The sequence below is a fragment of the Pyrgilauda ruficollis genome, unplaced genomic scaffold, assembly GCF_017590135.1.
Source record: "Pyrgilauda ruficollis isolate IOZ18807 unplaced genomic scaffold, ASM1759013v1 scaffold13, whole genome shotgun sequence".
Lineage (NCBI taxonomy): Eukaryota > Metazoa > Chordata > Aves > Passeriformes > Passeridae > Pyrgilauda > Pyrgilauda ruficollis.
The window spans coordinates 11932702-11958373 of record NW_024511432.1 but is presented as its reverse complement, the minus strand read 5'-3'; the positions used below and the strand labels follow the sequence as shown (position 1 = coordinate 11958373).

The 25672-nt window shown below is 38.0% G+C and overlaps 1 protein-coding gene across 1 annotated transcript in view; it reads right to left on the bottom strand.

Moving 5' to 3' along the window:
• Positions 1-25672, bottom strand: part of ITFG1 (integrin alpha FG-GAP repeat containing 1) — a 71979-nt gene that overhangs the window by 45365 nt on the left and 942 nt on the right. The window contains exons 2-8 of the mRNA XM_041459001.1: positions 23130-23202; positions 21598-21743; positions 19868-19925; positions 19212-19286; positions 16629-16723; positions 3857-3918; positions 1881-1965 (exon numbers count right to left, since the gene is read on the bottom strand). Coding sequence (XP_041314935.1) covers positions 1881-1965; positions 3857-3918; positions 16629-16723; positions 19212-19286; positions 19868-19925; positions 21598-21743; positions 23130-23202 — 594 coding nt within the window. The remainder of the gene's footprint in view (positions 1-1880; positions 1966-3856; positions 3919-16628; positions 16724-19211; positions 19287-19867; positions 19926-21597; positions 21744-23129; positions 23203-25672) is intronic.

Genomic DNA, 25672 nt, shown 5'->3' with positions numbered 1-25672 from the left:
AAACCATCATACCTTAACTTCCTTTGACTTGCAATAATCATTATTCTGTCATTTTTGAAATGGAAAACTGAAAACAGGAGAGGTTCAAGTCTGACAATCCTTTTCTAGTAATGCATTGTCTTTAACTCCAGCTCAGTACAAGCAGCTGTATGCCCAAAGCCAGCATTTTGAAGTACCTAAATGTGAGCAGACACAGCACAGTGGGTAAATGCAGCTACTGTGACACAGCAGCACACTCATCATGGGAGATGCTGCCCCTTTGTTGCTGGACTGGTGCAAAACAAATGAATCTGATGATAATTAACAGTGAGGGCTTTAAACAAGGGTGCTGGAACTCCAGCCCAGCAGTCCTGGGTACTGCCCTTCCTCCCAAGCTCGGCTGTACCAAACCACTGCCCTGCCACAGCACTGCACACTCCATTTAGCCACACATTCAAAATTTTAACTTTAACATTGGAACAGTTCCACTTCTCTTTGTGAAGATATCCCAGGGTTTATTACATTTCCATTAATTACTGTGAATTTCTAAGATTATGATTTATCATTTGGGCTCATTAGCCACCTAACATAGAGATAAAATTATCCTACATTAAGATAGCTCTTCACATTGCCATTGTTAAAAATTTATTTAAAAATTCTATTTAGTACCTATTAAGACACATTATTCAGAACACCAGCTTGGAAAATGATTACAAAAGACCCAGAACACTTAATTTTTTTTTAACTGCAAAAATTGTATTATTCTATTCTTTCCTTCATATATTACATAGATAAGTATTCAAACTTGAAGATAAATAGTAAAATATTTTATTAAAACTTTGTCAAAGATTTTAGAAAATGGGGTAAACATTACACAGAAGAGCCTGAGGCACAGTTCAGGTTCTACCTGACTTCACTGCCTGTAGATATGATCTAAGGACCATTACCCATCCAGCAGAGGTGCCTTGCATTCACAAGTCAGCCTCAAAACACTTCTAAGTGGCAGCACAGAGAAAGTGAGTCACACTCTAAGAAGTTTAAAAATTGTCATTTTCTTTAAAATAAGTTTTTGAAGGAAATGTTGAAACAAGGCTACTGTTTGACAACATTTAAATACAAGGTCAGTCCCACAGTAACAAGTGTGTTGTATAAATACAGTAAATTATTTTTTTAAGAAGTTATTTACAGTCAATTATGTCAGCAGAGTCAGGCCTGCAATGCTTTGCCTCCGGTTGGAAAATTGTTATTTTAGTGCATAGAAGAATAGTATTTTCTGCACTACAAAACCAACATGCCCCATTCTCTGTAACATGACAAAAACATTGATAAGCCACAATTGACTGGAAAGGTACGTTCTAATAGGAAAATATAGGCTTTCACTAACCCTTGCAAAAATAGATTTACATATAAATTAAATTTTTCTCCTGTCCAAAAGCCTACCAGAATTTTCAATTACAACCGTTAAGATTTTACCATGTTTCAGCAATTTTTATTTAAGTAATTTTAATTCATTTAGTCTTTATTAGTTTGTACAAGTGAAGAATTTAGAAACATTTAATCAGATAATGTTTTCTGAACAAGATTAGAGAAAACAAAATTAAAATCATGACAAATAAAATAAACGTCTGATAAAATTAAGTTTAGTGTTGCACCACACCTCAAAGCAACAAAAATTAGATACACGAGGCAGAATGTACTGGGATAAGCAAAGCTGAATTTGTAAATAATTATTCCCAGACATTTCAAGATTTACAAATAAATATAACACATTAAAGAGAAAAAGCAGAGAAACATAAAAACCTCATTTAGAGCTAAACACCTTTATTTGTTGTCTGGTGTAAAGCAGCTAACCAAAACATAAGAAAGCAACACTCAGGGCAGTGTAAAATAAGCAAACTCACCAAAATCTGCAAACACGGACTGTCCAACAACTTTGGCACCACTGGGCATTTCCTTACTTCTTCCAACTTTAGAGAAGTTCCCATCCTAGGAAACAGGACAAGGATGATGGAAAGACTGAATTGCAGAGTAAGTGATAAAAACTGACTTTTGAACCAAAGAAAATACAGATCACTAGTGAAGGGCTTTAGCAGATAAGAGAGAGACATCTCAGCTATGGAAAAAACTACGCTCTTCAAAAATTGGGACTGAGTTTTTGCATTTCTAATCCTTCCTGGATTCTTGTGGAAATCCATCAATAGTAATATTCAGAGACAATTTCCATAAATTTTGCTGTGCTATGAGGAAAAGATTGGATTATTTCAGCAACATTATCTAAATGATAATTAAGTGATTATGAATACTGTGCATTTTTGCATATTAACATGTGATTTTATAGACGTGTGTAATATATAACAACACACCTGCATAAAAATTAAAAATAGGGTCCTGATTTGCTTTCTAATTAGGAGATAAACTGACTTGCTATTAGGTCTGGCTCAGAACTTGTTTTATTTATCTAGGCCTAGAGAAAACAATAGTCCATTATACCATCAGGAAGATAAAAAGTGCTGGGTCTTTGTTTATCACAGAACTGGATCTCAGCTGGTACAAACCCATTTGAAGGTGCAGAGTTTTTGCAGCCATGTCAGAGGAGCCAAGGCCCCCTTCCCCAGTCACTGCCATCAGCTCAGCACACTGCTCTGCACACCAGGGCCCAGCAGGGCACGGAGCCAAAGGCTTGGGAACAGAGCAGAGTTATCCATACCCAACATGACTCATGTCACCTTTGGTTTGTGGGCTTCAATGCAACTCTGTACACAGTTGGTGCTGTTTGAACTGCATGACTATGTATCTTCACCTTGACATAGAATGTATAGTGATTCTGATGAAAAAAATTAATATTGATGTATTTCCATGCAGTGAAATAGAAGAGGCCCTTAGTTGGCCCTAAAAGCATATCTTCTTTAGGCAAATATTTAAAAAGCATTTCATAGTGCATCAATGAAGGGAATTATGTTTTCTACAAAGAGCACTTTACCAGCTTTTAATGGATCAGTTAAGCTATTTGTAGTTTCTTACATATGTCCAAGCATTCTACATGTATGACCTATTTTCCTGGGTTGATTGATTCCAAAGAACAGAATTCTTTCTTTCTAAAGATAAGCAAATCTATCAAAATAAAATTTATATTGCAGGATTATATTTAGAATACGAGTTCAAAAATGTGTAAGAGAATTCAAAGAAACCCCATTAACAGGACAAACACCTTATGTACTTCCAAACACTCAACAGCCAATGATTTTTAAAGTCTACCTAAAGCTGTAAATACAGGATTCATGACTCAGTGCTTTCATTACTCTTGCCTGGGAGAAGATGGCCAGGTTATCTCACACAAGACTCTGTTCTGCAGTGACTCACTGTGATCTGACGGATTCATTTGCAGGCAAACCCTCAAAAACTCATCCCTTAACTAATAAGAAACACACTGAGCACTTTCTATCATCATTAAAAAGTGAACTTACAGCTCTAGTCCTCTTGGATAACAAGGTACAAAGGATGCCCCTGGCCAGGTTAGACAATACAGAAGCAGAATCTCAATAAATTATTAATCCCTAGGTCTATTACTCCTCCACCCTGAATTTCAGTTATGATATTTAGTAAACACAGGACTTGGGATTTCCTCAAATATAATTCGTGCATGTATTGTAACAGTCAGAAGTGACATTTTGAACCTCTGTCCCACAAAATCTTACCCAAGACCTGGAGTCATGTATCTAACAAAGCCCACTTAAAAAAAAAAATTCAGACAGCAAGAATAAAACCAATCTGATTAATCTTCTATCTATAAATCACCATAAATGTCAGAAGATAACTCTTTGGGGTTTATAACTTGTCTGTGTTTCAACAGAATGGTTATTTGTGTTTTCTCTCTTACCTTATTTACCCATGTCTCAAACTGAATGGATTTGGAATTTGGTGATGTGGTAAGGAACAAATCTGTGAGGAAAATAGAAGAGAAATGAGATATTTAACAGTAGACTACACACATAAATATTTGATCACTTAGTAAACAGATATAATTTTACAAATATTTCCTATATACATTATAAATATATTATATTCTAGTGATATATTAAGTAGGAAAGACTAAAACCACAGCCCTCAAAACTATTTTCATGTCTTGTACTCTTTTGTATAAATAGATATCAATAAATATCAACTAGCCTTTTATTTGGGATATGTTGAATTAAGCAACAGACTCACTGTTGACAGGAGAAGAAAAGTAGATGGAGAAATATTTCTGGCTTCCTATACACTAAAATTCTTTAAGACATCAAAACAGCGCAAAATAGAGCTTCAAAGGATTTATCTGGCAAGGCCTAAAGAGAAGCTTATTTGCTGCCTTTTGGAAAAGTCCCAAATGAGGAAAATGGGAAGAAAAAGCTTTTATTAAAAAAAGTGGACGTTAAGGGGAAAAAAAAAAAATTAAAAATTAAGTCCACTGTTAAGAAATCCAGATTTAAGAAAACTACTCTTTAAGATTTAAACACCTGTTTTCTTTTTCTTTGTCTCCTCCCTCCCTGCAATTTCAACTGCCATTCTTTGAGCTAGAACACAATGGTTACTTTGCAGGAAAAAGAAAAAAAAAAAGAGAATATTAATGCTTTACCCTGAGGTGTTTTACTGAATAAGCAGGTAGATGGCTGTACAGAGAATTTCAAATAGCACAATAAGGGACATTGTCTTCCAGGGGAAAAAACCCAGCAACAAACAATAACAACAAAACTAGAAACCTCCCCACACCTAACAAGAAAAACCCAAACAAAAACCCCACACAAAAACAACACACAAAAAACAACAAAGATTCTTCTTATAGATTTCTCTCCCCCGACTTAGAGCTTAAAAGCTCTACCATTTAATTTTATTCCTCTGAATATCTGAAATGGCCATTTCCTTTACAGCATACACATGAAAAGCATGATAGCGTGTGCTTCATTGGAATGAATTACAGTCATACTTAAGGACTTCCTGAAGGTGAACAGAAGTAATGAAAATAACCTGAAGACAGTATAAATGTAAGTTAGAAAACTTATATTTTCAAATATTAACTTTGCATCTAGAAGGAAGCTTGTGCAATACTGTTGATTACTATCAATATAAGCCAGAAAAACTTTAAAAAATCCGTACGTTCACAGGGGCAGAAAAGGCTTCTGTTATTTCATGTTGCTCTAACAAATTTTCCTTCAGGTCAAAATGCCACTGTATCTTAAAAAAAAAGTATTTGAGGTTTAAATAATCATTTCAAGTAGGGCCCTTGCTGTACTTGTACTAAAATTTACTCTTAGCTCTGGGCTCTGCTGCTCCCAGGTTATGCCACAACAGGCTCTGAAGTGTTGTACTGAAATGCCAGCCAAGGGTGAGCGTTCGCTCCCCAGCTGGGGCAGGCTGGGTGACCCTCAGCCATCCGTCTGCACTGCACTCTCCCCAGCACTCTCTGACTCCAGGTCTCACTGCAGAGCTGCCCTCCCACCCTCAGTGCTGAGACAGCCCTCGGTGCAAGGGGAGATCCTGGCCAGCAGTAACTCAGCATTCCCTCTGCTAATGCTGTTTATCCACATTTTGGGACTCTATCCCAGACTGAGACAAAGTGGCACAGCTGCCAACACCAGGCAGAACTCACCCAATGCCACCATGCTAGAACTTGCCCCCACTCCCTCAGCCTTTCCTCACCAGAGATGCTCCTGTCCTTTCACCATTTGTGTCACCCTCGGCTGGCCCCGCTCCAGGAGCTCCAGGTCTCTCTGGTACTGAGGAGCCCAGAGCTGGGCACAGCACTACAGGTGATCCTCACCAGGACTGAGCAGAGGGGCAGGGTCACCTCCCTGACCTGCTCCAGTGCTCTTCTTAAAGCCCCCCAGGATCTCATTGGCCTCACAGTCACAAGGGCACGGTGCTGGCTCCTGCTGTCCACCAGGACCTCCAGGCCCTTCTCAGAGCTGCTCCAGCTCACCCCCAGCCTGTGCTGGGGTTGCTCCTGCCCAGGCGCAGGACCCTGCACTGCCTTTCTCCCCAGCAGCTTAAAGACAATTCCATTCAGCAACATTCCTGTTTTGCACTGAAATCCCTCTCCCAGATCAGCTTCTCTTTAAAGTCAGTAAATTACTTTTGCTCTCTGCTCCTCTCCATGTACTCCTCCATCTCCTTTTTCCTAACCACTGTACAGAACAAACAGAACCAACACAACAGAGCACTTCCAAGGCTGCTGTAATGTCACACTGCACTGGCAAAATGCAAAGGCAGGCTAAGAGAGCAGATAATCTTCTAAAAATAGTGTAGAGGAGCTGCTGCCACGCTGCTGCTGCATTAAAGGAACAAGCTGTGATTTCCCATAGGACAACTTAATACAGGTACAACACCACCACCTCTAGTTCTAGAGCCCTCTGAGCCAGTTCCACTGGTACTTTATTGCCAATTGTCCTCTTTCTTATCCTTAAGCCTTCTTAGAAGCTACAAATTTGAAATGCTCATGCATGTTTCTGGGATTAAACTCTCTTTCACTGAAACCAAATCAAATTGTTAATATTTACAAGTAATTATTCATTTTGATCAAGAATGTCAGAGATTTCAAACCAAGTGAAACAAAAGCATTTCTTTGCAACAACAGCATAAAAAGGTGATGCAATTTAGACACTAGAAATAACTACTCACAAATTTGTACAGTTCAGAATTACCAGTGTTTTCTCCCAAGTTTGTGAAAGAAATGTGCAAGAAAACATAAGTCCTGTCTGGAACAGTGTTCTAGATCAGTTAATTCCCAAATGTTACTTTCAACCTGCCTTACTTTATGATTCTTTCTGGTTTGGTTATATAAGTTTTTGACCCCAAGAGCATCTCTGAGGCAATAAGTACGAATCTGTGCACTTTATAAATAAATACCTAACAGCCATAGCAAAGAATCCTTGCAAGTGTTTCCTTTCCAAAGGAATGGTGTCCACAACATATCTTCCCTCCTCACTCTTACTGCTTTCAATGTCTGTTATTACTAAATTCTTAAATATGTAAGAGTGCAGGAGAACAGATGGAGCCAACAAATGCATTCGTATCTGTATGATCAGTACTGGGCTTACACAACAATGAAGATGTATACAACTCCTCTACACTTTTTGTATTACAATACACTAATCACGTTTGAAAACTGCAACATTTCTATTTTGCTTCTGGCTGTATGAAGAAAACTCAGCCCCTTGCTCCTACAAGGAATGCCTATCATATTAAATATGCTCAGAAAAAGTCACTTGTCTGTAGATATGCTGCACACTGCCTTTGGAAGGCAGTTCAGGTTGCAATTTCAGCTGTAAGAAACAGAATATATTCCATAAAGATCTCTAAGTTTAAAAAGCACAGACAAAGTATTGAGAGCTGTTCAAATTCTTATTACCCTAACAGCATCATAGTGAGAGATATTTCCAACCTGAGGTTATTAAACCAACTAATCTGGAGCTCAACAAGCAATTATATTTACAGGATACAAAAGTGATGGTTTTACCAGACAACAGGTACACGAAGGGATGCTAAAAACAACGGGCAAGGGGGTACCTTTAACAGCCCTAGGGTAGTTGTAGATTCTGTAGATATAAAAATGGAAATATGAAACAGGAAGAGGAAAAAAATCCACTTTGCTGCTGCTGCCAGGGAAAGAATATTGAGCTAGCTGGATGGACCACTAGACTAAGCCTGCAGGGCATTTCTTGCATCCCTAATTTGTGACATGATGCAGCAAAGATAAGGAAAATACTCAGTAGTTGGGATGGGGGAAGATCTTGTTTTCACACCCGGGCAGATTTCCTGAGATGCAGCACCCATGGCCCAAGAGAATCGATAGAAGTAAAAAACCAATACTGCCTGAGAGGAAACCTTTCTCTTAAACAAATGCAAAGTAAAGTGTGTTCACATTTAAATACACTTTCCTATTTTAGATTTAACAGCCAGTGATTAACATAAATACAACATAAGTAATTGGAATATTCATCAACAAAATTCAACAGCCTGAGAAGGAAGCATGGAGGTTACGTAGCATTTTAGATCTACAACACTGAAAATCAACTAAAATACATACCAGACACTTAATACAGAAGGTATCTCATAATGCTGCAACACAAAACCACTGTGTATTAGCATTTTACTCACAACTTACCCTAAAAAGTGAGTTGGTGAGCAAATTTGGCTATAATTTAATTTAACTGGCTTAGTCATAAGATGCTGCTATCCCAGCTCTGCTACATCTGATCCCAGTTAATATATATAGAAAAAATACTGAATTCAGCATTCATTCTTACAAAAAAAGGAAAGAGATTATTAGAATGTATGTTTCTGCCTGTAAAAGAAAACTATTTGAGTATGGTGCTCTTAGCTCCAATAACCTACAGCTTGTTACAGAGGAAGCACAGCACTTCCATTCATCTTCATTTGATAGGATCAGGGAATTTTGACACTGTATCAACATATGGCCCACTGAAGACTGAAAAATCTCCCCCGAAAGCAACATAAAACTTGGCTGGCTAGACTGCATTGAGTTTATTTAGTGCACTTAGAACTACCCTGTATCAATGTCCAAGACACCCCAGACACAGCCACAAACACTAAAATTGTAATTTGATCACAGCATATCCCATCTTGAGCTAGCTACATTTTTGGCAATGTTTGTTCAATGTACCTAAAGGAGCTTTACCTAACTACTGCTGTCTGTGGTGGCCCATCTTGGGCAGCAAGAGCATGGCATTTGTGCCGTGGTTTTGGGAACCAGAGAGCTGCACTGAAGAGAAGCAGCTGCTGAGAACCCAGTGCCTGGACCAAACTGATCCAAGGGCAGCAGCACCTCTCCTGTGGAGATGGGCTGGGAGCTGGGGCTCCTAGTCTGGAGGAAAAAGCCTAGAGCCCTTTCCAGGACATAAAGAGAGCTGGGGAGGGGCTTTGGACAAGGACATGCAGAGAGAGGACAAGGGGGAATGGCCTTAGGCTGAAAGAAAGCAGGTTTAGGTTAGAAATAAGGAAGAAATTCTTCCCTGTCAGAGTGGTGAGGCCTGCACATGCTGCCCAGAGAAGCTGTGGCTGCCCCATCCCTGGCAGTGTCCAAGGCCAGCTTGAATGGGGCTGGAGCAACCTGGGATAGTGGAAGGTGTCCTGCCCATGGCAGGGGGTTGTAACTGGATGAGATCTAAGACACCTTCTAACCCAAACCATTCTCTGATAATTGCAACAGCTTATGGATCACGACAAAGGAAATACAAAAAAAAGACAGATGAAAATCCAGGACAGCATTCAAACCCCTTAAACACGACAGCATTTCTACTTTTCCTGCAAATCTTTTTGCTGCAGAAATAAACATATAGGCAGTTTCCAACCACCCACTTCTACACCCAACAGCAGGTCCAGCCCTGATCCATATCCCATGGTTTTTCTCACACAGGCACTCCTAGATTCCTCTCAACCCAAGACTTAAGCAGCTATGCTTCCCTTACTCCACACACCATTAGGTCACTCCTCCTCTAAGAACTTCAAGGCCATCTGAAATGAACATGCTCTTTTTGCAGAAATTCATCCAGGGTTTGCTCCTCACCATCTCCAACTAAATTCTCTGCCTTCAGCCTGGATTTCTTTTCCACCTCTCTTCCCCTCCCTGTGCACCCATTCCGGATTTGGCCCCCTGCTCTCAGCTGAGCACCCAAACACTGGCCATAGTCCAGAGGCACAATGGAAGGGAAGGATTCCAGAATCCCCCGACTCTGCTGATGGCTGGCTGAGAAAGGCAGCAAGAGCTAGTAAGGAAAACAGCAACAACAGCACCCCAGCTGGTAATTCTGAAACCGGTTTCAAACTGGCCAGTTTCAATCAATCTTTTAATCAACAGTAAATAAAACAGGTCAGGGTGAAAAAGTAGGGTGCAGTCTCACCCTACGTCCCCTGATTTTACTTACTAGAACTCAAAATTGCAATAAAACCTAAGTATACAGAACCTGCTCCAAGTTCACTTCTGATTACCCTTGTTGTTTTCTGTCACTTTTGAGTGTTATAAAAATAGTGCTATTTTTAGATGGAGCATTCATTTCACTAATGACTGTTTTGACCTTTCTGTTTAATGTCAGAGGGCTTTATATCAGAATAAAACCCCCCAGCATCTGACTCTCTTGAGAAGCCACCAGGGTACAAGCAACATTAAGTTACTGCTTGATTTCATGTTTACTTCAGAAGTTTAAGTTCATAAAGGAGGAGGAGGGAAAGTGCCCTTATTATAAACACTACTGCCATGGACAAGGCAGTACCCAATTAGAACATTTATGTGTACACTTCAAACATGCCTAAAAATTATATCATCAATGTGGAAGAACAGGGGTGTCTGTGCATATTCTCTAACCAGGAGTTACTTTTGGAGATAAAAGTGCCTGCTTTATCTATATGTAAATAATGTGCTGAATTAAAAATCTCTGCTTGGCAGCGTGTTGACAGAATGGTAATGTAACAACCATATTAAAATCATTAAATGCCCTAAACCCCAAGGCAAAATAAAAGATAACTTTTCTCTATTTACATTACAGATTGAACACTGGTAGGAAAAAAGTATTTAAAACCAAACATTATTTACAATGTTTTTGGTTGTAACTACACAATATTAGTAATACACTACTTCTACTATGCATAAACCTAATTTTATACAAAAAAGTTAGATATAGTCAGTTTTATTTCTTTACTACATCAAAATAGGAAACAAAATCTTACAAATTTCCTTCTGTTCCTAAGTTTTTCATTCAGGTAGAAAAACCCTCCACATGTGGTATTCAGATTTGTCAAGGTGGCATTATGCTGTCCTAGAGCAAATGGTGTACACCTACATTAATTTTTGGTGCTAATTAAATGAAACAGTAACTTCCTACTCTGAAAAACTTCAGTAAAACAGAAAGACTTCATATGTTCCAAACAAGCTAATCTGTGTTGGTAAACTTTTAAGAAATATGCTTATAATAACGGATTGTGAGCTTATTCTGTTCAAATGGCTCTTTCGAAATTTATCAAGTATTTACTGGAACTATTTAGTAAACCAGGTGATAAACAATGATAAGCAACACAACTAAGCACTACAATCCCTTTCATTATTAAAAATCCCTATGGAATGAATATATATTAATTTAAAAGTTTTGCTTAACTGGAGAACTTTAATTTAGATTTCTGCTGCTGAACACACAGAGCAGGTGGTTGTTAGCACTTTTGGTTGTACAGCACTTGCTGTTAAACATGAGCTTTCAGACAAAAAGTGCTCTTTATTTTCAGAATATGGGCAACAACATTGTTTCAAGGAACAGAAAATAATACCCCTCAAGAGTGCTTTCAGAACCCATTTTCACATTTATGTTTTCTCAACAAAATGCTATTTGGGGCAGAACCAATTTACTTCTCACCTGTATTAAGTTATTGATTCCCATAAAAATATTATATAACTCCCCAGTGTATATAACTATATCAGTATATAATTAAAAATTGCAAAAGGAATAGCTTTTGAGACACTTCATAATGGCAATTTTAAAATTAAAACTGCTAAGCAGATAGCAGAGATTATGGGCTCCTTTAGAAAGATTAGGAAAAAAGAAGTTAAACCTAAAGCTCTTTCTTTTCTCTAATGATCTCTACCCATCCTTTGGTTCTATCTGCAAGGAAAGCTGTGAGCAAGAGAAGCCATCAGCAAAGGCAGCCCAGCCCCAGCAGCAGGCGGAGATGCAGCTAAACCCTGCTCTGGGTTTGATTTTATGAGCTGCAACTTCCTGTGGTATTGAACACTGGGAAGGAGCAAGTGGAGGAAGGGGGGGTTGACAGGGAATCACATCACACAAAGCATTTTTAATTAGATATAACAAACACGTAAAGAGCAGAAGTAATGAAAAACAAAACTTTACAAACTGAAGTCCTCTGAAATATATCCTATCTTACATGATACATTTTTTGCCTCCATGATTTGCTGTAAACTCAGAGGTAAGCTCTGCTATCAGAGGTAAAACAGTTAAGAAATTTAAAAAATTGTACCTGTTCAAGGAACGACACAGTGACATGGCTTTACTGAGTATTTGTTTGGGAGAAATGTAAGGGAGGGGGCAGACCCAGAGAGAACAAATTGACTTCAAATAAATATATGCACACACTCCCATGCCCCACCCAAGTTTTAAAATGCCACCAGATACTTTGTTTACCAGTGATTTGAATAGTGAATAAATGCAGATCTACTGCAGAAAATCAGCTCTGCTGGTAATATGAGCTGCACGGGGACTACCAGCTTCCAGGAAGAGGAAACTCACTGAAAAGATGATCAGAGACTCTGACATGGAGCATTAGACTATTTTCAGAATCTAGGTTTAAATGACTACAACAGAAATATCACCCATGATTTGAGTGATTGGTTTGCAAGAAGAAAACTATCTACATTTATACATTTAAACTAAGTGGGAACCAAAAAGAAAACACATTGTGAACGTTCTGGTACATTAGGTTTCTAAATTCCCAAAGCAAAACAACATAAGAAAATTAACCACCAAAATCAGTAAAGAGACTAGCAATTAGCTTACAGCAAGCTGTTTCTGACTAATGATTTTTCCACTTTAGTTTTCCCAAACCCAAATTTATGATTTTTCCTTCATTTTATATAAACAGCTCCAGAAATATCTCCAACTATACACACCACGTACTAGTGTTCAACACAAGATCAGCTGTAAAACCAGGACTTCCAAACTGTGGAATCACATATCCAAGTGACACACAGAGTATTTAATACATCAGCTATTTTTCATAGCATTCAAGGATACACTGACAGATGTACAGTATGTAGTTACAGTGGGATTCACAGTCCAAGGCAGTTTGTGTCATGCATTTGAGCACTTTAAAAGTGTTTGTAGGGCCTAATTTCTGGCCCTGACTTGTATTTCTGAGGCCTGACTTGTATTTCTGAATGCAAACAAATCTATGGTTTATTAATCCTGGTTTTTTCCCCCCAAGTTTAGAAAGACAGCATTAGCACAAAGTGACTGTCTGACATTTTACAATGTTTACAATAAAAGTAATTAAGTTGTCTAATTAGAAAAAAGGTGACACAGCAAAACAATCACTATCCTCAAAATTTCAACTGTGATATTTTTAAGACAGGCCTCTTACTTGATGATCCTTCTTTGGAAATGCTCACCTGGACTTTTTGCTTTGTAAAATACACCTGATGTTAATCTGTTCAGACAAGCCTATTATTATTAGCTGGAGATTATTGTCCTAAGCCAGCTGTGAAAAAGAACTGATGACAAGTGTGAGTATGAATTACTAGACACCCAGCAGCCCTGGTCTAACAAGGGCCCCCACATTTAGTGCTCACCTTGCAGCCTCAGTGCCATGTCCCAGCAGTGACAGGGATGGCAGGATGCCTGACCAGCCATTGCCAGCCATCCCCTCCCAGCTCAGCCACTCTGCAAAGCAGATACTCCTCCCTGCAGCAACACATGCTTGATATGCATGCAAAAGACACTTGAAAGTTTGGTACTTAGTTTATCCATTAAGCACATACAGACCCTTTGGTAAAGGTTTTATACTGCAAATTTTTGCAATGGTTTTAATGAAATTCCTGGTTTAACTCAGAATTCCTTACTGAATTAATAATTATAGGGAGCTGAGACTTCTGCACGAGGATGCTTTCTTTAAAAACAGCAGCAGCATTACTCTCTGCAACAGTCCAGTTTATCTCCCACCAAGAAAGATTAGTATTATCTTTGTTGTGGTTAGAGGATTTTTGGATTATAAAATCCTTACACTGTTAGCCTTTCATGAAGCATTGTTAGGGATTAAACACATCTTTATGAGCAAGTTCTCGTATAATGAAATCATAACAATTCAACTTCATTTCACCCAGAGCATGAGAAGTGTGGCAATTAAAAGCTCTGCTCTGAGTGTTTAATATCAGCAGGTTGAAAACGGGTTAGGCAATAAACTAGCAAAAAGCTTCTCAGCCCAGAGAGGATTTTTTGTTTTATGTTAAGCACACTCTAAATCTCCTAAGCTGTTTATAATGATAGAGTTGCCAAAAATAGCCCAGCTAAAAATCATCAAATTGGCTGCATCTGTTACAGAATACAAAGAGTGCCAAAATATTGCAGAATATTAGAAAAACCTTTAAAAATACCTGCAAAAAACCCCATGAAGAACAAGTAAAATGGCATGTCCCGGTGATCTATTTGTAAACAAAAATCACTCCATCCATTTTAGGTGCAATTATAATCCTTATAATCATGAACAGCAGCATTGCCTGTGAGTAAACAGCCTGACTATTTCAGTCCAAAAGTCCCACAGCAGCATCAAATCCCATGATCATTAAGTGTTTTGGGCACATGATTTCAGCAGGCAGATTATTCCCCTGCATCTTGTCAATGCCTCCTTTTTAATTAATACAATTCTAATGTGCAAGGCCCTGCTCTTAATGAGGCTTTGTTCCCACTGAAGAACGGCTGTGTGGGTGAACACTGAGTCACAGAACGCTCTCCTCCTCACCAGCTCCTGTGAGCCAAGCAGAGCCAGGCCCCAAGGAGAAACTGGTAACCCAGCACTGCCTGTGCCCTGCCTGCCCCAGTGCATTTCCCACCAGTCCTACACACTTCCAGATTTTGTTGTTTTGCCCTTTTTCCCCCCAGTTTCTACCACTTGACTACTCTGATGACTACCTATAAGCCACTTGCCCAGCTCTGTACAGACACACAAATTAGAGCAGACGTGGTGAGAACAGTGCACAGGTATTTTTTGGAAGAGGCACAGTGAGACTCAAGGTACAATTTCATGCTTGGTTAAAGGCAGCCTACTGCTGCTACTTAAAGAGGAGTCAACCTTTCCCCTGTGCTTACATCTGCTCTGACAATCCTGCATGGTGAGCTGGATCAACTTAACTCCAGTGACAAAGAACTGTGCTCCTCAGCAGCCCCAGTTCCAAGCAGTTACTAGAGCTGGTGTCAGGGAACTGCCATAAATGCACAGGCAGGACTAGACAACTGGCAACTTTTCATTTTGGCAGGAATCCAGTTTTTCCACTCTTGGAAAAACACATCAGTCATGAAATATCAGATATACTGATATTATTTTTCAGCAACATGTGTCTTATTCTTGGTTAGTCCCATCTTCATAGGGTCAGTAAAAAAACAAATTATCATTCCCACCTTAGAAGTAAAACATTACTTTAAAAAATAATAATACTGTAATACTTTCTCCAGTTTTCTTGTCAGAATGAATTATTTTCCTTATAATTTTTCCCAGGTTCCTGTAACATAACACTTCCCACAACACTAAACATAACACCCTAACGTAGTACCTCAGCCCGAGGTGTCACAGCCTTGCTGCTACAAGAAAGTAAAAGTCAGGATCTTTATGGGAAGGGCTTCACAGGAGCTTCTACTCACATCTTGAGATATAAAAATAGATGTGACTCTGTAAAAGCTCCCAGCACTACCCACACAAAGATCCAGACTCTCATTTCTATTTAATAGAGGAGCTTCCACACAGCAGCAGCACTAACTACAACTCTTGGAACACTCTTTAGTCTGGCAGCTGTCAAAAACCTTGACAAATTGATCAGTCTGTGACCGATCAATGTAAGAATCTTAGACTTCTTACCTCTACTCACCTCTGAGTTTAGATTTCAATGTATTCAACTTAAAATGCTACCTGAAATACTTATCTCTGCTGCTTATGCCACTAAAAAAAATTCCAAAAGGATTCTAGAGCTAAGTGTATTAGAACTGGTTATTATATGACACTGATTATGGTAAGTAGCCATATATTTAATTTTCCAGTCAGAATTTCCACTTGACAGCTTCACATAGCAATGTGCCAGAACTGGATATTAAGGTTTGACTGCATACTAAAGCAATTAACTTAATCCCCAACATTTATAAACATCTTAATTAAATTTATGGACTCGTTCCTCTCTCATTCCCATGCAACTAAACAGGAAAAAGATAAGCTCTCTTTCCAAAATTACCATATATGAATTGATGTACATTGCACATCTAGCAGAAGAGAAAGCACTTCAGAATTAATTTAGTGTGTGAAGAAATTAAGTTTATCACAATATTTAAATGTGCTTGGAAATATGAGCCAGGTATGTAAGTGATAAACAGATTTACCATGGTAACTGAATCACATTGACAAAATACCCCAACAAAATGAAGGGAGAACAGTTAGTTGTACCAGTGATAGAACTAACTACAACACAATACAATGAAGTCATAATGAAATCCTGAAAACAAATTTTAAGTCCAGTCTTAAAAACATTCTGCTGAATCAAACTACCTAACTATTTCCATACTCAAATGAAAAACTGCAGCCCTGATGCAGGTACCACTAATATTAGAGTACAGCATTGTGAAGAGCGGGAAACAACACTTTAATGGTGAACACAACATCATTCAGAACAAGCAGTAGTTATGATTATCATCAAGAAGTAGAAAATGCTATTGGGACATTTATTTTGAAAGTTGTTTTTTAAAACCCAGAATTTTCAAATCATAGATATTAAAATTAAGTAACTGAAAAACCCAAATCAGAAGTAGCAAAATCATATAATTACTGAAGGAAGTTGCAACACATGACATTGACACTTAGTGATAATTATTTTTAGGATGGTATCTAACACTTCTATGACTTACCAGCAGTGAAGTCATTATTTAAATCTATAAAGGCATGAGAGTGTGGTATATACATTTTACTTTGAGTTTCCAGCGCAGGATGCCATGACAAGTTCCTACAGACAAGAATAAAAATACATTTCATCAATGTGTAGGGACTGTTAATCATGAGCTTAAAAAACATGAGCATAATCATAGCTTAAAAAACAGTGAAACTTGAAATAAAATGGGACAGAAAGCATGTTCTCCCAATACTATGACAAAATTCCTACTTAGCTTACAATATACTAAGTAACTCCAGTAATTGCTTGAAAGGTTCTGTGAAGGATGATTCATAGCACAGGGGCTTCAGTTCCATTTTATTAATTTTCTAAAGCAACTTTTTTTGGTTTGCACAGAACAGTGTCACTACTCACAAAGTTAGTGCCAGGGCTCCAACTGTACTGCAAACCCTGAGACACTGATCCCTGTCCTTCTCAGTTTCTTCAAGCAGCTTTACTTCTGCAAGTACTTCTGGAATTTACTTTCTGATTAATAAACATGAGCAGAAGTAAGCACATGCTGTTAGAGCAGCTCATGCCTGTTGCATGAAAATAACACTTTATTTCAGCTCACCTAAAAATCAACACATCAATTAAACTTCCACATTATGATGGACTACTAGCTAATTATGTAATTTCCCAAGCAGGTGATACTTTTATTTATTTATTTATAAATACACATGCCCTGCTGGCTTCTGTTCTAAAAACGGCTGAAATTCCAGCACACCTCCCTATTAGCAGTGATTTCAAGTACAACAAATCCTTCAAAAGTCACAGCAGCTGAATCATGAGATATGATGATGGTGTTTTAGCTGAACCGTAGCTAAAACAGTCAGGAAAATCTCAATGTGCACTATACAAGAGCAGGCAGAAATATTACTACTACTATGTGGGAACTGCTTTATTTATTCCAGTGACATTACATACATTTTATTGAAGTCCTTTTCTTCCTTGACTAATTTATGGTAAGAAAATAAATAATCTTCTGATTACTTCCCAAAGATCACAGCTAAGTCTTAGAAATGTTAAAATGCATCACAATCTTAAATAAATAATTAAGTATTTTCTCTAGGTTTTTCTATGTATTCAGTCTTGAAGACTGCCAATGAAGTTAGTCACAAAGCTCTAGAATAAATCTTAAAACATTTTGGATTACAATATAAAAGTGCTTTTCTAAGCAGAGGACAAGGCTGCTTTCCATGAACAAGACATGGCTTATGCTATTACCTATAGCACTCAGTCTTACTTTGAGCTAGAATAAGTTTATTTGTATCTTAAAGCTCCTGAAAGAATTTCTTCAACAAAATGAAACAAATCTTTCCCGCTCTTCCATTTCTTCAAAAGCTCATGCAATTTATTTTATATATAATCATTGCAAAGTGCTCAGAAACATCCTTGTGAATCTGAAATCTGTTTCATAAGCCACCAGTACAAGTATGGTGATACAATTCAAGTTAGGATTAATGAACAAAAGCACACTGTCAAGAAGGGCATAGCTTCCACTGACACATTCAAATGTTATTTATCCTAGGAAAGGAAAAGAGATAGGAACTACAGGTATAGGGTTTTTTTTTATTTTCAAATGATAGAATTTAAGTTCTTTGTTTAAGTAGAGACATTGCTACTCTATATTATTTGGTTACAGACTGGCTCTTCTGAGCCAGTAGAGACACAATCTTTTGTTACGCTTTGACTTCAGCATTCATATCCAAAAGAGTTAAAAATAATCCTTTGTACCGTCCTTGTTAAGCATTTAAATATGCCATTATTTTTACTCCAGTATTTGATAACTGGTCCCATTCTAGAAATTTCAGGGCTAGCAGAAATTTTAATAATGAAATTTAATCCCCTTTGCTGCAATTTCATCTCATAAGGCTTCAGTCAACTTCTATCTGCCCATGAGTGGCCTGAGGCACTCCTTAACACAAGGGATGTGATACAGACACCACTTGTATGCACACTTGTGCTGCTACTTAGTCACCTCTGCTTTATGTCACTTCAGAAATCTCTTCCCCTATATTTTCCTTAATATATATAGTGCAATACTCTTACATCCTGCACGTCCTGCACTTTTGATTTCCTCTGGTGTCCAACCTTCCCACTACAAATCACTTCCCAGACAGATGAAAGTGTTTTTTTAAGTCTACCCCAAACACTTGCAGATTTTTCTTTTGCCATTCCTTTAATTCTAAGATCTGTTTCAGTAGTTCTTGCATCATCAATCTGAAAGCAGCTTTTATACAGCACAAGTTCCATAACACAGATTATAATACTAAATATCAATAGTGTACTAAACAAATGAGACTATAACTTCTTGGAACTAATTGTTCCCAGAACCAATTGTCCTATTTCTGATGTCTATTATCAGTGGTCCCGTTTTCTCAGCTCTTATGGAACTTCTACTTGCCCTATAAAATAACACTTTCCAGAGCAGATGAAGAGTGTCACTAAATGTTTGCCATGGACAGAAAGAGGATTCACACACAAATCCTGCACTTTAATGGGAAGAGGATACACAATGCCAAGTTCCAAAGCCATGCTGAGCCCTGAGCCCTCAGCTTACCCTCCCAGCAGGATCTGTGGCTTACTCGAGTCACTGGTGACACCAAACACATCAGGAATCAAGTCTCCATTGAAGCTGAAAATGGAACACAATGTCAGTACCACCTCAGTCCCCCCAGGAGTTCAAACCACCTGCTCTTAAACTCCTCTGTACTCGGACATTTTCCCACTCTCAGCTGTGACTCTGAATTTTGGCTCTTGTCTGAGCTGCTGGTAGCAGTAAAGGTCTGTCAGTGCTTCACACTCTGCCTGTGCTTTGCCTTACAGATCTACTTCCCTCCACTTCAGTTCAGCATTTCACACACAGGCAAGCACATTGTGAAAGGGACATTTGCTCATATTGGTAGCCAGTAAGGTTTTTGCTTTACAAAATTCACTGAGAAATGAATGGCTTTTTTTTCTGAATATTCACAGTACTGAAATGAAAGAAATTAAAAGATCATGTAGTTACTATTGCCAGGATAATGTCATATACATGAATTGTAAAGATAACTATTTTGGTTCATCATCTATTGTTGGATCAATTGACATTACACAAACCACCCTGTTCTCAAAAGATAAAGAGCATATATTTAAACTGTTAGCATTAAAATATATTTAAGTTGCTCTTAGTCACAAGTATAAATGTGGTTTTCTAAAAAAATAGGTCATACTTACTCCATTACTAGAGGCTCATCATGAAAAGTCTTATTTAACATAGTTTTATGGTTAAGATCTGAAAACAGAAAATATTAACTTGATTTAGTTACCAATATATTCCAACATTTGCATTCAACTAAGACATAATTCTTCTATTTATTTAAAACCATCTGGTTTATGATTTTTTAAAAAAGGCACCTCTTAATATAGAGAACTAAATGGCTTCCTGAAATTTTGCAGGAAAGGTGAGTTACAGTTAAAATACTGAAGGCTTTTTCCCTCTCCACTAAACTCCTCAAATAATTATTCCAGTAGATCTCAGGGAAACCTATTTCTGTGTATGACTGCAATCACTCAGATGCAGGAAAACTGAAACAGTTGGGATGAAGACAGGCTAAAAGTTGAACATTCATTGTATGTTTGACTTCTGTTTAATGTTTTGTTACTGTAAATAACATTCTTAATTATACACACTGAGTATTTGAAATAAGCAATAAAGGTAGACTTTCTAAATGGGAAGTGAGGACTAAGCTCTAACCAGGTTATCACCTTAGACCTCACTTTTAATTGTAATCCAAACTCCTTGCCAGATTATTCCCACTTCCCTTCTCACTCCACAATGTTTGTCTTTACAATCTCCACATTTCACACAACAGTCCCCTCCTATTGACTTGTCTGTCACACTTCATTACCCAAGGAGACACCCCATACCTTGCCAGTGGCCTCAGCACATACCAACCACTGCCTGAATTTTTAACCTCTGACTCCTCCTCCAGGCCCCATATGCTCTTTGTGTTTCCCCCAACACTTGGAGTTTTTTCCTGAAACAAAACAGGATAACTTCATCCAATTCCTCATCTTCTTCCCAATACTAGAGATACCTGCTATTTCCCTTAATATTTGATCCATTGCACTTTTCCAGGTTGCTTGTTTCAGCTCTGATTAAAGCCAGAAGCAATGGTGTCTGAGGCAAACTTGCTTCACCTCTATGCCATAACACACTTGTTTACAATAGTAATTATTCTTCAGTAGTTTTTGTGGATTAAAGAGTATTTTCTTTTGCTTATCTGCTAGCTTGTTCAAGCCCTAAATTCCTCCCCAAACCCTTTCCTAGCAAAGTCAACAGAAAACAGAGGAGACACCAAGAGTTCACACAATCCATGACTCTACCCCAAGAGAGAATCAGCTATACCTCAAATGCTTCTAAGAGACTACTGAAAACTCAGTTCTAAAGGTCTTGAAAACTTTCAGCAATAGAGACTCTAGAAACCTTTCTTCCAATACTCACTTTAGTGTGTCACTGTCTTTAAAGAATTTAGTTTAAAAAAATATTATATTACTGGTGGTAGGTTTAGGTATGTGATTTTGAAAGCTGATGCACTAAGTTCACAGCAGGTTCCCTGTGCATTTTAAACTGAAGATAAATCTTTTGAGATAGTCTTTGTGAAGCTGACATGCATGATGGGGAAGCCATGAGAAGCAGCTCTTCAGTTAATAGGTACTGCCAAATTAGAATAATGTTTGGTTATATCTGTTGCATAATATACTGCAAGTATTGTTCTCTTTCATTAATTATTGAACACAGTTTAACAGCAGGATAATATACGGGTGTGAAGCTGAATAAGTGTTAATCCCCACTTTAGTGGTAAAAACAATCATTACACTGTAAAAATGAGTTGTAACTTCTTGACAATACTCTGAATTAAGAAGTCTAACAATCTTACTAAGAACCAGTCTCAGCAACTCACCTAACGTTTGGTTGTGTCCCCAGAAAATAAACACTGAAAGTTCATCTTTGCCATGACTTGGGGCCTGGGTAGTGAGGAGGACATCCATTTGGGAATCTCCATCATAATCTCCAGGAACAACACTGGTTATGGTGACACCAAGGGATCTGGAATTAAAAACAAAAGCCCCCACATGCAAATAATTGTAAGAAGGTGTGCATGTAAAAAGCACTTGTGTGGTCAAAGGCTTGCCCAGGTATTATCAGTTGGTCCAATACAAACTTACCCTTCAAAAACCTGGTTTAGGATTAAGTCCTTACCTATTGCAAAAGTATCTCAAAATAAGGCACCTGACAGGCTGTCTTTGTCTAAGGAAAATGACATTTTAACTCTAAACTTCAGCTATCAGACATTCTTCAGCCATATCCTGTTAATGCCATCTACACTTCATTAAGTCCTAGCATTTGTTTAGAACCAGTCAAACAAAATGTGTTTCAGTGAGCAAGACCTTTTGGTTGCATTCCAACAGCAAGAACATAAGGCAAGAGGAGCTGTTTAAACAGCAGGAGTCAGGCACAGGTGGATTTTTTTAAAAGACAATGCCATTTCCTCCTACCTTCTGCCAGGTCTTACTATTCCTTCCTACTTTTGTTTGTTCTATCTTTTTTTATTTGCTTACCTACTCAGACTCTGCTTTACACACACAAACATGGGTCACATTAAGGATTAAAAGCAGATTCTTTCTAATGCATTAAACAAATTAGTTCCTTCCCAGACAGGAGGGAATAAGGAAAAATAAAAATATGTAGAATACAGAAGATGAAGCTGAGCTATAAAAGCAATTTAACTTTTAATAAACATAATACCATTGGTAAGCATTATTCATAAGCAATCACCATAATAGTATTACAGGATATTAAAGCTAGACATATATATGCACATATAAACAGATCAGTTTACATTTATTAAAAACTGATGTTTTTTAAAGGCCGCATGTAAACTTGAGAAAGGAACATCTCTACACAGAAACACCAGAATGCCATCTTTCACATCTCTTCTAAATCAGATTATATTGGCTGGATTCCATTAGTAACTGCAGCAAATGGATGAATTTCCCTGAAAACATGTCTTGGCATTGATACTAAAGCTACCCACCACAAAGACCTATGTATGCTATGGAATAACAATTTGCTTCACTAGGAAATACAGTCCTGAAGATCCAAATCAACTGCAAAAATATTTCAACACATGAATACTTTAAACACTAATCTGAGGACAAAACCTAAACCATAAATATTCCATACGGGGTGGGAAGCAACACTTATTAGTGAACAACATGAATGACACAACTCATCTCCATAGACTCTGTCATCTGAGCAACAAAACAAAAAAGTATCAGGACATGAATCAGGAAGTTGGTCAGAGCTAGAGCTGAAAGGGCAAGCTGAACAACAAGTCAAAGAGGTAACAAGAGCACAGACAAGTGCAGGCAGTTCCCACTGAGGCCCTTCCAAGGCAAACAGGCTGTGGCAGCATTGAGTAGCCATACTTACTTCATTGGTAGCTTAACACGGGGCTTAAAGTAGGGCTCCTTCTGGTCAGCCAAAAAGATCACCAACTCATTTCCTGCCAAGGCAAGCAGACCATGAGCAACAGAGGAAGACTGGAAATGCCTTATATACAAACTCAACATTTAAACAACTCTGCCACAAATGACCATTCCCTACAGCAGCAAAAACTTTCAAAGATGTCTCACACTACTACTTTCTCCTCATTCAAAAGGAGCACTTCTTCAACACAAAGCCAACTGCATCTCAAAGGAATGCTAACATCACAAATCTTCTTTGGGGGTTTAGTGTTAGAACTTTCTCTCTGCTTAAAATAAATCTTTCTGTAATGAATTAAGAAATATTACACATGGAAAAGTAATAGGCAGTAGTTCCACAAAACTAATTAAAGCTTAAAAGCTAATTCAATTATTTTAATACTATGTCTCACATAGGAGGATCTGATACTGCTTTCCCATGTAAGCTGTCCAAAGCACTTTAAAGGAAACTCAGAATTTACTTGGTTCCCTGCAGCATCTCCCCATTTAAAGGCAATGATACAAGTATCATTTCATTATTTCAGGACAACCTAAATAAAAGCCCATATTTTATGCTGCAGAAATAACTGAAATTCAGGGAAGAAAATAAGAATTTTAACCTCAGTGATGAAATAAAATTTTAAGTCTGTAAACCACAATACACACACACCTCTGTAAGTAAAACATAGCTCACAGTGTAAGAAATGGGTTTTTTTCTTTGCTTCATTCTCCAATAAACCCCAGCTGCAGCACCACAAAATCATTCTCTATAAAAGAATAAGGCTCCAAACTTGAGCTACTACAGTACTTTTTCAGAGCATTGTTTTGTGGCAAAGTTCACAGCTGCGACAGAGCAGAGAATACAAGGCTCCTCACTATGAAAGCAAAGGCACCTGCCACAAACCTCTCAAAGAGGAGGAGAACCCACCAGCAAATGAGTAAATGACCAAGACCCTTTCAGAGAGGCCAGCTGAGGCCCACAGTAACACTGCCTGGGCTGCAGCACACGTTCCTGGATGAGGGAAAGGCCAGGGCCAGGCGCCTGGGGCTGCCTCAGCTTGGAGCAGCACACCTGGGGGCTGCCTGCTCAGCCTGAGCTCCCACTCACACTCTCACCTCCCTTTTTATTGGTTACTTGGTAAAGTAACGACCAGGATGAAGAAGCAAATGTGTTTTTACAAATATCAGGTTCCAAGTTAGCTGCGACACTAAGAAATGAGACATTTTGCTCATTAAAGATAGAGATATAAAAATTTCAGCTCATTAACAGTCAAAACAAATTAACTATTAAAAATTATTTATTACATGAACAGAAAATACAATTACTATGCCACTACAATCAATCCTAAATGCTGTTTGCAGTTCTGTATTCTTTTTGAGATAAGAGGACAGTAAGAAAAAAGCCAGTGCATTGGAGGGTGTGAAAAAACAGGAACAGTTTCCATACAAACAACAATTATGTAGATTACAGGTCTTCAGGCTGAGTTTCTGTGTGACATATATCACACATACACACATGAATATGTATATATAAGATAAATACCACAGAAGTTGCCCAAATTCCCCAATGAAATGCAGCAGGTGAACAGGGGAATGCTCACTCACTGCCCTGTACTTCCAGGAGAGGCATCAAGCATAACCAGGAGCTGGTACATAAAACAAGCAACCAGCATGACCTGTTACATGCATAGCCTCACAAAACAGGTAAGTGTATGCACAATTCCATTTATTTGTACATTCTGAGTTTCAAAAAGTGACTAAACCCACAGGCCACTGGTACTCTGGAATTGGTGTGGCAATGGGATACTTCTGGATCTGGATTACCCCTCACATTCAGCAAGTTTACTATTTCTTACAAAGGTATGAGCACAATCTGATGCTCTTTTATGTATCTGAGTATATGGAACATCACTCTAACTCAACTGAAGTAATGCAAGGCCAGAAATATAATATATATCCAGCCAAAGGTCCAAGATACCATCCCCATTTCTTTATTATAAAGAGTCAGGATTATTAGGACTGGGCTGCTTTACATACTCCTGTTCCTCAAAGTCTGTGTCATCTCCAGTGCTCATTTCTTCATGCTGTTTACAATCCCACTATTTAGAGCTACTACCTTTTGTTCTGAGAGAATTCTGTAGTTACTTTTCACCAAGACTTAAATTACGAAAAATAATGTTTTAAACTATGTTATTTCAGTCTGGTTTTTACAGTAAGTACCACACAGGAAAATGATTTATCAAGTGCTGCTCTAGAGACGTAAAGAAATCACGAATCTCATTTCTGAAACCTATAACTATTCACATTTTTATATGCACTCATCTGAAAGATAAGAAAGTAAAACTTAAATCTGTTATCATAGACATTCATTTTAAATCTGACCATTTTTTCAGTAGATGAGCCAGTGGAGCATTTCCAGGGAGCCATGCATTTCAATAACTCAACTAGATGGGAAAGTCACTCATGCTTTACCAAAGCTACTTAGAAAAACATTTCTGAGATGGAAGGAAT